Below are 14295 nucleotides of genomic sequence, written 5' to 3' on the forward strand. Positions count from 1 at the left end.
AAGCGCTGAAGTCGTCGAATAACTTTTTAATTGTTGTCGGAAATGCAGAATTTGATAGCTTTGCAGTGACTGTCTGCTATTGGCCCCTTGATACTTGCTCAGAGAATATTAGTTATTATGTAGTTTTCTAAAAAAACTGTATTTTTTACAATTCATCTTGTCATCTATATAATGCCAATAGAATAACAAATGCTATTAGGAATGGGCGATATAGATACAATATATCACAATAGATGCAATTCTATATCAAATGTTGTAAATTCATGTGAGAAGTTGTATGGATCAATTAAAAAGGGGCAATGTTTGGTTTTGGTTAATCCAGTGAACTGAATACGTGACAAATTAAGGTACATTGATGCAAAAGTCCCTCAAACTCAATATTACAATTCATTAGACTTGCACACTGATTGATTGCGACATTGCCAACAATGATCTAATACAACCATATATATTAAAGCGATAAATATCTTGGTATATAATGTATTGCACAATCTCTGATGATCGACAAATGTATACTGTGTATATCTCATCATATCGCCCAACCGTACTGCGTATCTCTATTTCTTTGAGCGCAGGGAAATGGCTTGGCTTGTTTTGTTCACCCAACAGTCTAAAACCCAAAGATATTCAATTTCGAGTGACATAAAACAGAGCAAACAATCAAACCCTCAGATCACAGTAGCTGGAACAAGCAAAGGTTGGTAATTGTTGCTTGGTACATGACAAATCATTTTTTGTCTATCAACTTGGGCTTTGAAGCCAGCCGAGCACATCTGGAGGCTCGGCGAACTTGAATCTCTTTCTACAACATATTCTTTGACAGACAAGAGAGCACGTGAAGAAGCAGTTTAAAGAGGCTGTGAGACACAGGAAATGTTTCTGTAGGGTTTACTGAGTCGAGAAAGACTGCTGCACACAGAGCTGAAATAAATAAATGAAATAATTTTATCGTAATAATTATAATAACCATCATAGTAAGATTGCTTATTTAGGGTTTCTGTCTTCTTTTATATATATAATATATATAACTTTCAATAAATTGTTCCCTTTAATATTTTTTCTCCTGTGTGTATGCATGAGACTTTGGTTTGTTCCACTGAATGTCCTGGTAGCAGCATTCTGTATCCACGGTTACCACACAGGAGCATCCTCCCCTGGGTCGTTTCTATAGCAATGCTAATAGACAAGGCACCCTCCCCGCCATGCTCGTCCCTGCACTTGTCATCCTCTGCACCTATAAGCTGAGGTTGTAGTGTCCCTGGGGGAGTGGGGGGGGGGGAGGAGTCATGAAGAAGGTCTCCAGTTGTCTTTGGTCGGTTGTTGGTTTGGTTTGCTGTGACTGGCTTGCTGTTTTTGGTGCAGCTTGGTTTTTATACATTCCAGTTGTTAAAGCTTCAGTCCCCGCGGTGAGTTGTCACGGGTTCATGCAGGGACTGGATGGTCCCTTTCCAGAGTCCCTCGTGATCCAGCTTCACTCATGGTTGTTGGTGCACTCACTCACCCACGCACACAAACAAACACACACACTTTTACATACATTTCCTTGTCTTCTCGTTCTTACAAACATGCGTTTATTCAGTAAGTCACTCACTCGATCGTTCCCTCATTCATCCTTTTGTCAGCAGTCTCACAGGTTCACACCAATTTAGCAGTGAGACAAATAAGTGCGTCACATGTCAGCAGTCCATTATTGGTCCATTTGATCTGTGCAGATTGCTCTATCCCTTTGTCCACTCTGCCGTTTTCCTGTCCTCTCCTTCCTGTTTTCCCTTTATCCGTAGGCTAAGCACCCACTCTCTTGTCCAGTCAGTCTTTCCCACCCCTTGTTCTCTCTCTCTCTGTATGGTCCAGTTGTAATCCCATACATGACATTGTCCAGCTGGTCCAGAACAGGAGACACGAAGGCCTTGTGGTAATGGAATGAAGGCCTTCGTAGAGTCTGGGACTCTGGCTGCCCTTCAGCTTCAGTATTTCTGGCCTATGAAGGGAAGCAGACCAGGTCCATAGAGCTTCCAGCGATGGACCAGTAATGGTCCAGTTGGTCCAGTCAGGGAACTAAATCTAAGAGGAATGATCACTAACTAGTGGGCTGTAGTGGCAAATTAGTAGGTGTAAAGCTAAACCCCATGAATGATTCATCAAGTTTCTGGTCAATGTTTGTCCCAACAAAGAGAGGTGTTCAGTCGTGTGTGACAGAGGAGATGACCGGGTTAGCTATTGGCAGGCTCAGGTCAAGGCTTTGGATGAAAAGACAGTGGGTGCTCGTGTTAGCCACTACTAGCGGGGCCCGGTAGCACGCACCCGCTTGCCCCGCTTGCTGATGGTGGTGAAGCGAAAGGGGGTGGTGAGGTCGGGCTGCTCACCAGGCGGGAAGCGCTTCATGAAGTGTACGTCCTGCTGGTTCGGGAGTGTGTGGGGGCCACGGCGAGGACGGCCTCTTTTAGTGAAGCCCACATACCAGCCTGTGTAGCGCGCTGACATCAGAGCTGTGTAGTGGTTTTCCAGAACCTTTTCCACAAAGACGCAGTCCTCACTTCGATTACTGGCCTTCTGAGAGAGCAGAGAAACCACAGGTACCCACACACATACAGATACACACACACACACACACACACACACACACACACAGGTTGGGAGAAACAAAGAGAGGCTGGTCAGGACACTTTAAAGATAAATTGAGTCTCGATAAACGTGTCTCTAAAAGAAAGAAGTCTCACCTTTCCTACCAGCTTTCCGCGGCGATTCATGCACAGGTAGAAATTGGTTTCTTTGCCCCGGATTCTCACCTGGCTACCAAAGGTATCAGCCTCCACTACGAGCTGGGCTTGTGAAGGGACAGACAGAGGGACAGACAGACATTAGAGCCACAGGCAATGCAGAAAAATACAGTATGTTGTGTTTGCAGGAGAGAGCTCGCTTAGTTGTTATGTTGCGTGAGATCATTTTCCATCGCAAAGAACAACATTCAATTTAACAAGAACAAGCCCACAGCAGGTAGAGTGACACTAATTGCACAGATTACCAGACACCATTAAATCAGATTTGGTTTTTTAAAACCAGATACGGCATTCACAACGAATCACAGTTTTAGGATTCATCGTTGCTATTAAACATGCTGATAAATCACGGGCCAATGTAAATGTCTCTGGCTGGACAGATGGTTGGCAGATAAGCCCGGTCACACGCATGGATGTGAGGCCGCTGACCACAAATGGGCCTCGTAAAAAAGATAACAGCTAAAAGTAGACAGAGCACGGTGGGCCGAGAGGAGCGGCAGAACAGACTGAGTGTCTGCGATACTGTTGTTTTAAGGTGAGTGCATGTGTGTATGTGTGTGCACCTCTGTGTATTTGTGTGTGTGTGTGTGCAGATGCATGCATGTTCATCCTTCCAGGCAATAACGCTTCACCGACAACACATCTTCAGAGAGCGCTTGTGCCTGTTTAAAAATAAATCCCTAAAATGGTTCCTACATGACCTTAGTCAACAAAGGGGTCAAGAGAAATCAATACCTCCCTCCCTCTTGCCCTCTTCCGCTCTCTTCCCCCAACTCCCCTCTCGTCTCCCTTCTGCTCTTTCACTTCATGTTTATACCTTCATGCTACAGCCTCGTCTGTGCTTTATTTCTTCTCTCTCTGCTCCTGATTCCTCTGTGTAATGCCTCATTGCCATAGTTGGTCAGTTTTGGGTGGATTATTCAGCTCACGTGGTATTTGTCTATAAGCAGACCTGCTTTTGTGTCTGTGGTCTCATCTGTGGCTTGAAGTGGCGTGTTAGAAACCTGACATGTTTGTGAATCAATAGGATGTGCAATAAGAGCGACCATTTCAGCACATGTAGAAATATGAACTCCAGCTTTATGGCTTTGGCTTTCTTCTGCCCATTGATTGTGTGTGGTTTAAGAATGGGTTAGACATCATTACAGATGGAGAAAGGTGGAAAGGAGGAGGGAGTGGGGGATGGACAGAGGGAGTGTTCGAGGATGGAGGGAGGGACGGAGAGGAAGCCTGCTGTTTTAAATCCAGAGGAGACTACAGGGAGGATGAGAAATCAATGGCGGGATCGATGAAGGAGATGAGTTTCTAACACTCTACCTGCCAGGCTTTTCCCACTAACTCACACTTGTTTTCACTAACACCTTCTTTCTCTCTCTCTCTCTCTCTCTCGCTCTCTCTCTCTAGTGAATCATTGAGTCAGCAGCCAGTCGATGAGGTCTTTGTACTCCCAAGACAAGCTCCATTGCCCCTCTGCCAAAGCCTGGGGAGGCATGTGTGTGTGTGTGCTTTTGTGAGTGTGCCGGCACAGTTGCATTCTGTATCCGTTCATGCATGCACTTGGTGAACCTTCAAGTCTTTGTATACTTGCAGCCGTTGGTCGGTGTGAGTGTGTGCACGTGTGTGTAGGGAAGCATCTAAATATGTATACACTGACTCACACGTACCGAAGTGCCTGTGTTCTACTGTGTGTGTGTGTGTCTTACCAAATTTGTCTCCATCTTCTCCTCGAGCGCTGATTCTGCGTCCCAGCACCTGGACGTGTTTGCCGCTGGTGCGGCTGTAGAGTTGGTAGACCCGGTGGTGTCGCCGACTCATGGTGTCTCGCACCTGTGTTTGGTTCTCCACGTGCACGCTGAAGTTGACCCCATCCACACCGAGTACCTGCTGAGAACACACACGCGCACACACACACACACACACACCGAGGCAGACACACACCCAGAGGTTGGCACACTGCATATACAGAAACTCATGAACAGGCTTAATAAAACTGCACCTTGTATTAATATGCAACTTTTCCTTTGTAATGTAGGAGCACTCTTTGTCATGCATGCAAACTCTTACCTGTAATGGATTGCACATCACCAGCAACATCTGGATACATCTGGAAAATGTGGAAACAGCTGAATTTAGAAATATGTAAGCAACATTGAACCTTGGAAGAGTTATGTGTGACACCATCATTTCCATCTCTTTCTTCTCTGCCATTCTTTCTGTTCAGCATGTCTTTTCCTTATTGGGTGATTACTCACATTGCTGTGTGTGTGGCTGGCACAGAGACATGACATACAGACAGGCAAGCAGATGTCCAGGGTTCGGCAGACAGACAACACCCAGAGCAGTGTTTATTGTTACGCTACCAGTCTTCAGTCCAAACCCACTTACTGACCCGTTCATGACTTTCGCCACACCAAAATCTGGCCTCCAAATGACCTCATTGGACCGTGGCAAGATGTCAAACATGCCGAGACAACTAGAACATGTTTTGATTTGGACATCTAAGGGACTGGGCTGGCGTACTTGGCTGCTCTGTGTATGTAGACAGCTGGGCTGAACTACAGGTGTATGCTAAGCTGTGATGTGGCTTTGGAGAGCAGCAGAATGTGGTCACATTTAGAATTGCTATGAATAAGTGACATGAGCTACCAAAACATGTGGAAAGATTATTGATGGGGATTGGTTGGGAATAATCATGATGATGTAGCATGAACAAACTTTTCTGTATTATTTATTGTTACTTACTTATCATTCTGATCTGGATCTTCAGAGACATTTATGATGGAAACAGCTGGTTACAGTTGCAACAAAAAGTCTCACTTTATCACATTGCTTAATTGAAGTGCAGACCTTGACCTTGGATGCATCATGTCATTGATAGCTTTAGTGAGGGAGTGATTGTGTTGCGCAAAATCTACTCTGGCAGTCCTTGAACTGTTCTGAATTAGTGTCTGAAGACATGATGAAGTTCAGAACCAAGTGTGTGGGCTGAAAAGCAATTCTACGAATTTTGTCTTTCCCCACCTCATCTTCTATCTCTCTGCATGCCTCTTCTCTCTCTCTCTCTCTCTCTCTCTCTCTCTCTCTGACTTGTTGTCCTCCCTATCTCTTCTCCACTGTATCTCTCTCTCCCTGTCTTTCTGTTCACTTTACCTTTCTCCTATCTTTCCCTGCCTCCCATCCTTTATGTTTGGGGTTAGCAGGGTGACTCCTCCACACTGTCATGGGCATGCACACAGATGTGCAGATGTGTGCAGGGTGTATGTGTGCGTACAGGAGGACCAGGCAGCTGACAGCTGGGCCAAAGCGAAGACATACACACTGCTGAGAGTGGGAGATAGCGAAGAGAAGAGAGAGATAAACTGGGAGATACACAAAGGGATAGGGAGAAGGAAGGTGATGTCAGAATAAATAGAGGGGAGATGAAGCAAGAGAAGGCTGACAGATAATAAGAGAGGAGAGAGATCAAATCAGAAAGAAGATGCACAGATGTGAGAAGGAGAGGGTGAAAAAGGCTACGGTTACATTTTGTAGGAAGAAGGAGAAAAAGTGCCAAAATGAGAGACAGACAGTGTGGCCTGGCGTGAGAAGTAGACAAAAAGATAAATAATTGGAATGAAAGAAGAGGGGGGTTCAACTCATGCACATCGTAACACATGTCACTGCCTCCTGACTAACGCACGTATATGCTTCCTCTCTCTTTCCTCCTCTATCGCAACATTTATTTCCCATAGCTGGTGTGTTGGCCCCTGAGTCGTTGTGATAGATGTTGATAATGGGCAATGCAGCATATTGGCCCTCACATTTTGCCTGCGCAGCCAAAAAAACCTGAGCGCCTGTGCATTGTGAGGACTCTCAGCTGTTAAAACACCACGGCTGCACTGCTGCCGAGGACACTGCAGGAAAAGTGCCTCGGCACTGGATTCCCCCACTCCCACAAAAACCACAGACACTCCATATTATGCCAGCCACAGAGAGAAAGAGAAGGAGAAAGGAAAGAAGGAGACAGGATCAACCGGGGGGTGGGGGAGGGATGAGAAAATGAGAAAATAAGAGAGTGGCCGAGTAAAAGTCGAGTAAAGTAAAGACAGAAGGAGGTATGGAGAGAGGGAAAGCCCGGTGCGCCTTGGCCGGCTTCCAAAACAAGCAAGGGTCTGACATCATAAACCTGCGTCCCAGCAGATCTACCATATGGAGTCTGCGGTTAGACTAGCAGGCCTCCGTACCGAGGACTGGGCAGCAGCGTGGAGCGAGAGCGGTCGGCCTGGTGGGACTCAGCACAGAGCAGTGGTTTCAGCTGTGTGTAGCAGTGGTTAGCGTGGTAGGCCAACACTGGAGCAGTGGGCTTCGGCACAGTGCAAGAGTTTCAGATGTCCAGCAGTGGGCCTTGGTGAAGAATGGTGGTTAGGCGGGAAGGAGTGTGAGTGGTATCAGCAGTAACAGAGCTTATGGTGGAGCAATTGTTAGAGAGGCGGAGGGCCTCGACAGGGAGCTGAGCAATAACAGGTTGTTGTGGCATAAGGCCCTTGGCTTGAAAACTTTCAGTTTGATCACGTTGGTAAAACAGCATGGATGAAGTGAAGACGCTGTGGTAAAACTGAAGAAAACTGCAAGAAGGAAATTAATTTATAGATGGTTGACTCTGAAAGACCAAAACTAAAACCAGCAGACTAAACAGGAAGACTGCTCCTCCTCGGATACTGCCAGGGGCGCCATCATTCAACAGTTATTAATCTATACTTTTTTATCTGAGCAAGTATCTGTGGAAAAAAATGGGGTATAAGCAAGACAGGAAGACAGATGGCAGTGAGGTGGTTAAGTGGAGAGAGTGTGAGGGAGACACAGACGAAGAGAGAGAAAGTCAGGCAGACACCAGCAGCACACACCCTGTCCAGGTTGTGTGAGGAATGAGAAGTATCTGGAGATGACTGCCATCTGGGAGAAGTACAGCCGACACAAAGAAAGAAAAATAAATCCCTTGGCTTTTAACAAGACACACCTCAATGGGCAAACTCAAGCCCCCTGAGTCTGTATCCTCCTCCCTTCGATTTGCTCTTGGCACTTTATCATTTTCCTATCCCACTAGATAAAGCCGGTGTTATTTGACTCAACTTCAGAAATATTTTCAATAGGGGGAAAAAAAGCATTTTCTTGGCGATGGGAAAATGCCTTTTTCTAATTCAGTTTGGCCATCCCTGAAGTAAGTGCAGATGGTGATGGAGATGTTTATGGCAGCTTTTATGAGTAACAGGGCCCTGACTCTGACCCAGTGACCCTGAACTGTCAGCCAGTCAAAACAGGGCCTTCTGTGGCATGTTTTCTATGGGGACTGATGAGTGATGTAATCGTTAGACACGGCAACCTTCCTCTCCATCATCTTCATCTGCAGCTATGCCTGTCGGAACTAGTTTAAACAACAACAACAAAAAGAGATAGGACCCTCGTGCATAAATAAAATTATTACATGATAAAGTGATAAAAGTGACTTACAAGACGGTCAGCGTGGAAAGAAGGGACCACATTGCTTCCCCCCTCCACTATGGAACTTGTCCCAGAGACAGTCTCCTCGCTCGGTCTAAGCCAGTCCGACAGTCCAGAGAGTTTCCTCCTGTGTTGTGAATCCGCTCGATGTTGTGCAGAGTCAAAGAGTCAGCGGACACTCCCGTTGGCATCGGCGGCGGCGTGCCCCGGTTCTCCCGGCGTGCGTAAATGTGCGGGCGCGGGCAATGTGGGGTATGAGGCCAGGGTAACTGTGCCACTGTGACCGCCGGGCAACCTCTAACAGCTGTCCAGAGTGGCGGAGAGACGGATGGGCGGGGAAGACAAGGGGGGAGGTTAGGGCTTAAAAGGCTGCGCGTCCCCGACAAGGAGAGGAACAGGTGAAAGCGCGCTCGCGCTTCACAGATAACCAATTCCAATCAACCTTGTTGACCCTCAGGGGGATGCTCAGCCCTGTGAGGAAGATGCAGTGCGTGCGTAATCCAATGCGTAATGTTTCAGCGCAAGAGCAGGCTTCTGGTCACCAAAATGAATGATGGAGCCGGTGAGATGACACAAAAAGTGGTAGAGTGTTTGTTCCGGCACCGACAGGAGTAGCAGGCAGGTTTAGTACCAGCAGAGCAGGGTCAGGAGCTGTTGGAGGTGGGCTACCTGGGATGGCTGATGGAGCAAACCGTGAACTGAAAACGGGGGCTCTGCGGGCGCAGGGTAATGCAGGGCCTGGGTCATGACTGCGCCCCCACGCTGGCTCAAAGGGTCTGTGGCTCAGGTGACAGCGAACAACAGTGTCCGACAGAGAAGGTGATAACGTCCCAGAGCGGTCCAGCTCAGAGGGGTATGGGAAGATCTGAATGAAAATGGGAGGGATAATACAGGGGAAAGAGGGACGAGCGAGGGAGGGAGGGAGGGGTGGCTGTAGAGGATGGGAACAGCTGTGACTGGGTGGCGAACTCAGCCACCCGCGACACGGCGAGGAAATGACAGCCGCACTATGCACCTGATTTTGCCGACTTCCCCGCTTGCCTCAGCCGCTGGTTACCGCTTGGCTGCAGAAGTCCTCTATGCGCCCTCTCGACACAATACCAGCCCAAACACAGCACGATGACATCACCTCCAAAATGTTTGAAGGGGGAAAATGCAATCCGACCTTTTTATTTGTTTTTTTAAACGTAGAAAGTTTAAGCAGTTTCTCTGGGGGAAAACACGAAAGTCCCTTCGTTCCGAGAAAAGCCAACTCCGCGGTGCAAGAGGAGAGGAGTCGAGCTCACCAGTTTCTGAAGAAATAAAAGTTAAAACGTGCGCACTGGAAACGTGTTTACACCAAATCACACAGTCAGATCGACTCCCAGTCCCGAACCTGCATTGTCCCTCTTCCCCTTATATTTCCCTCCCTGTTTCATTCAGACACCGGAGGAGAAAATGCAAGAGAGAACCCAGCCGTGCGTTTTTATCCACTTCACTGGTATTATGCAGATCCTTCTTCCTCTCAAAAATGCCAAGGTTTCCTTCCATAAAAAGCTCTTCTTGAGGGGGGCTGCACAGGAGAGGTGCGTCGGCAGGCACAGACCTCACTCCAAGAAAAACCAGAACAAGATTTTAACAGACGCGGATCAATCCTCCCTCCTCACTCCCTCCCACCTCTCTCTCTCTTGCTCTCTTTCTCTGCCTCACACACATGCACACTAATTCCATTTTGATCCAATAAGTCAGTCGTTATGCGATGCTGACCCAACATACACTGCAAAAATATACATTTGTATAAGTGAAAAAGATCTGCTAATGAGGTGAGATCATTTCACCTGTTTGCAATGCAAAGCAACTGGCTTCTATCATTTTCACGAATTAGGCAATGTCCTTTTGGATATTTGTGTTATTCTGCTGATCCCACTAATATGTGTTTGTGGACATATCGAAAACACGTAAATGCATCGAAAACAATTCGAATGGTTTCACTGTATCGAGAGGAATTGATTTCTTTGAAGATTTTGAAGTGGATTTCAGAATGTCTGACAGAAAGAGAGAGTGGCAAAAACTTTCTCTGATTGATTAAAGTTTGTGAGATCTCCACAAAACAAAGACACCTGCCTCGGGCAGGTGAACATCTGTCTTAAACCAATGGGGAGTTCTTGTCCTGCATAATCTCCCCTTAAGATAACCTCAACCCTGCAGCCTCAGTGGCCCCAGACTCAGGATGGAGGGTGGATGGCACTGTGCGCACACATACACAAACACACACACACACACACCCTTCAGAGCTGCCGCGCTTTCAAGTGATGTATTTTGACTCCCCATTTCATAACTTTTAAGTTAAACCTTAAGAGGGAAAAATGAAACAGAGAATGAGAGACAGTCGGGAGGACGGTATGTAAGCACGGACAGGGATCCAAAACGAACATTTCTCAGGGATTTCGGCAGCAACGCCCACTCTGCGCTCCCAAAACTCCCTCTCACCACCGCACAACCGCAGACGGTCAGCCAAGCCAACACAACACTCCTGCCATACCTTATTTTCACACACACGCACCTACACACACACACACACACAGCAGTGCACGTAGAGAGAATCGAGGGAAAGACATTTGTGCGTGTGTGGAGGTGGGAGGGGTTGGCCTCATCAGGGACAGTTATTTTGGCTCCAACTGCAGGGCTATTCTTTTCAACATTGTACTTTCAAAACACGCACGCACGCACGCATGCACGGACACAAACACACTTCTACAACTGGACGGGGTTGCGCAGGGCTGGGTAGGGGTACTGTGGTTGAATGCCTTTCCAGTCATGCTCCATAGACAGGCCTCTGGCCTTTTTTCCTACTACTGGCTCGCTCTGTCTTTGCACCTGTGTCTGGGTGCTTTTTCGCTGCTCACCGCACTGCTGCAAGGGACACGAGTGTAAATGTTGCGGAGAGGGATTTGAACCACATTCTGGTGATGAGGAATGAGGCCCGTCTGGTACTCTTAAACCCAGATGTAAGGGTTCAGAGCAAGGACTACAGCACATCTTGGTACAATGGTGAAGTAAGGAAAAGCAGATAGAAGAGCTCAACTCCATACTGTGCATGAAAGCCTGGTTTAACAATGATGGATTAGTAGATCGTAGATATTCCAAATGGATTGCTGTTGAGATGATCTTACACCCATTGTAAATTTGTAAAACATGGATGTTACACTACGATATCACTGAGATTACATGGTTTTGGTTACAATACATCTGGAGTCACAGACAGTTATAACAACACATTATTCATAGCTCAATTGTAAGCTGTAGCAGCAAGTCTTAGAAATGAAATAGCTTGCTCCCTGGGTTTGGAAATTACATTTCATGTACCAAAAAATAACATAAAGTTAGGGAGGGGGGGGGGGGCTTTCTTCCTCTCTCTCTCCTTCTGTCACATCGCTCTCTCTCATTCATTGTCTGTCCTCCCTATCTGTCTCTTTAATCTCCCCGGCTGTTTTTTATCTGCTCACTCTGTCCCTCCTTCTGTTTGCAGCCAGCATATTGATTGTCCATGTCTTTGCCTCTGCAGCTCCTGCCTATTGATCCTTGCCTAAGACACACAAACACACACACGCGTACACAAAAACGCGTGTGCATACACATCCTCACGTACACGGATGTCCCCTCCCCGTTTCTCCGCACTCAAAAAAATCGTACTTTCATGCAGACCAACTTTGACAGACACAATATTCATGAATGCACATGTGCATGCATTCACGTGTTCACAAAGAGACACACAACAGGACACCTATTTTTTGCACATACCCTCTGTTGTATTGAATAGAGTTGGCATTGATGGACGTTATGCCTTTGTGCTCCTCTCTCGACTCATTAAAGTGAATGAGAGCCTTGTGTGTGTGTGTGTGTGTGTGTGTGTGTGTGTGTGTTGGGCCCTGTAGCTGCTTTAGTTCTGGGCCAAGCAGCTTTTACTCTGTGTATCTCTCTCCCTCTCTCTCTGTCTTTGACAGGGCCTGCAGGCTTCTTCATCCAGGGAGCCTGGTCAATATGGCCATTCTGTCCAGCAATTAACATCGATCAGCACTCGTCAATACCGTCAGCACCCAGACAAAGACCCAGGGTGCATTGCGTGTGCTTGCCCTTTCTCTATCACAGTCAAACAAATCCCCAAACCGCACTCTCATTATATGAGCGCATTCTGGCCTGACCCCAAGGTCACCGTGGAGGAGAGGCATGGTGTGCTGGACTCTATGTTAAGGGTGACTGGAGTGGAACCTAATGCAGAGCTCGGAGCATTCTGAGCCGCCAGTTGTTGACTCATTATGACAGTGCGTGTGTAGAGGTGTGGGTGAGGAGTCAAGTTTAGATGTTCCATGGTTTCGATGCAGTGAAAGAGAAGTTGAGGCAATATCATCCCCCCGGCTGTGTACTCTAAAATGTTAAACACTCTGAAAACTTTGAACAGTATAAATGCAATCCATCATTCTGTTGACACACAAATTTGGAGTTTTCAGATGTGTCAAGTGCAGTGGATTGTGTCCAATTTGCTTCGTCTATGGTATGGGCTGTACATGTTTGGATGGGAGGAGGGACCCAAGTAGCAAGCCTGCTTATATGCGGGATCCCTGGGGGGAGAGAGAGGTCTTGGCTTTGATTAATACCTGCAGACATGGGCCTTACACTTCACATCAGATGGTGAGATGTCAAGCTAACATCGGTTTCTGGGATATATATCTCTGTAGTCTGTTAATCAAGGGCCAAGTTTAATCTGTTCCCCAATGTGTAAATGTATGAGACACTTAATAAAGGCCCTTTGATGCCAGAGAAGGGCCCATGCAAAGTCAAGGAATGCATACAGTGTGCTGGTCTTTGAAATGAGAACCTGTTCGCCACTTGTCCGCGTCTGTGAGATGAGAGAATCGACAGCTGCAACTCAGTAAGAGCAGGAATTAATTAGCGACGAGCCGTTTGTGCAACATTGAGCCGCGGCTGAGATGAAGAGAAAAGCGAAATATTGTTTTCATTAGCGGCGATGTTGGTGGTGCACAGCCTGCTCCCTTCTCTTGCTTAGCAAGATTAAACCAATGAATATGAGCGTTTACTCTCCTCCGTCGCACAATCCATTGCAGCTGTTGTCTCTATACATAGCCCAGCTGAAGCACTGGAATAACTTTACTTTGACACTTTCAAGTTGAAGGGTTTGATGCTGCTTTGGACACGTGTCAGGGTAATTATTTATGTAATCTCGCTTGTCATTGTAAGGCCAAAGCCGGATTTTGCAGAGTGAATCAGGTCGTTGTGTTCTTTGGGCTACACCTGCCTTCTTTACAAGATACGTGACACACTTTTCAGTTTCGAAGTTATTCAGTGGCTTCAGGAGTTTATTGCCATTGTTGTGAATGAGGTTTGCCAAAATATCCCAAAATACAAAACATCTGTGATTAAGCAAGTGCAACATACTGACTTCAACTCCAACAACATATGCGATCCAGCAGCGAGACTGCCTCATCTTCACCTCTGTGACATCTGGAAAGGCCGTTTGCTAAAGTTTGGATAATTTGCATTGATGAAGTGGTTCGTAAAAAACCCGAGACAAAGACATCAACTTCATGCATTTGGATCATACATCAGTGTCATCAGGACCTCATGACAGAACCTCATGCAGGGCCCAACTATTCAAGAACCTCTGACCATCCCAATGCAATTAAATGAAGGACTGAAATAAACTTCAACAACAAGGACGAACTGAACAATTGATTTAACATTAAAACTAAAGATAACATGCTGCAACACTACAGGGTAAACACAAAAAGTCCTGTGTGATGGAGATCCACTGCAGGAGTGGCACTCCATGCCGCCTGTCACTGATTGGCAGGGGCTATTTAGTGCGCTCTGTCAAGATGAAGAGAAGAAGATAATTGCTTTCGACCAATGAGGTTGTACATAAATACGCACCGCTCAGCGACTGGGAGGATGTTTGTTTAATTATGGTCCTTGTGGTTCTGCGTGTTTGGTTGAGTCAGAGTGTCATGCCCGTCAGTGACAGACAGCTGAGTGTGTGGAGTTT

General features: G+C 46.7%; 1 protein-coding gene across 2 annotated transcripts; it reads right to left on the reverse strand.

Annotated features, from left to right (window-relative positions):
• Positions 1-872: 872 nt before the first annotated feature.
• On the reverse strand, positions 873-9717 carry fgf18a (fibroblast growth factor 18a). 2 transcript variants are annotated; one of them, XM_079268060.1, is made up of 5 exons: positions 8265-9717; positions 4842-4881; positions 4481-4658; positions 2718-2824; positions 873-2550 (listed from the first exon to the last, which is right to left on the reverse strand). In XM_079268060.1, the coding sequence occupies exons 1-5, from the start codon at positions 8294-8296 to the stop codon at positions 2278-2280; spliced, it is 630 nt and encodes a 209-aa protein (XP_079124186.1). In that variant the 5' UTR covers positions 8297-9717; the 3' UTR covers positions 873-2277. The 2 variants fall into 2 exon arrangements, with proteins under 2 accessions (XP_079124186.1, XP_079124185.1); XM_079268059.1 differs by having other exon boundaries at positions 4481-4661.
• Positions 9718-14295: the final 4578 nt, after the last annotated feature.

This window comes from Melanostigma gelatinosum (genome assembly GCF_949748355.1).
Source record: "Melanostigma gelatinosum genome assembly, chromosome: 5".
NCBI lineage: Eukaryota > Metazoa > Chordata > Actinopteri > Perciformes > Zoarcidae > Melanostigma > Melanostigma gelatinosum.

Bases quoted from the DNA above. Each gene is read 5' to 3' on its own strand.
- fgf18a (XM_079268059.1), bottom strand. From the start codon at position 8,296: ATGTGGTCCCTTCTTTCCACGCTGACCGTCTT. The intron at 4,662-4,841 runs GTAAGAGTTTGC...GTGTGTTCTCAG, and splicing joins TGATGTGCAATCCATTACAG to CAGGTACTCGGTGTGGATGG. The intron at 2,825-4,480 runs GTAAGACACACA...TCCCTTCACAAG, and splicing joins AGAAGATGGAGACAAATTTG to CCCAGCTCGTAGTGGAGGCT.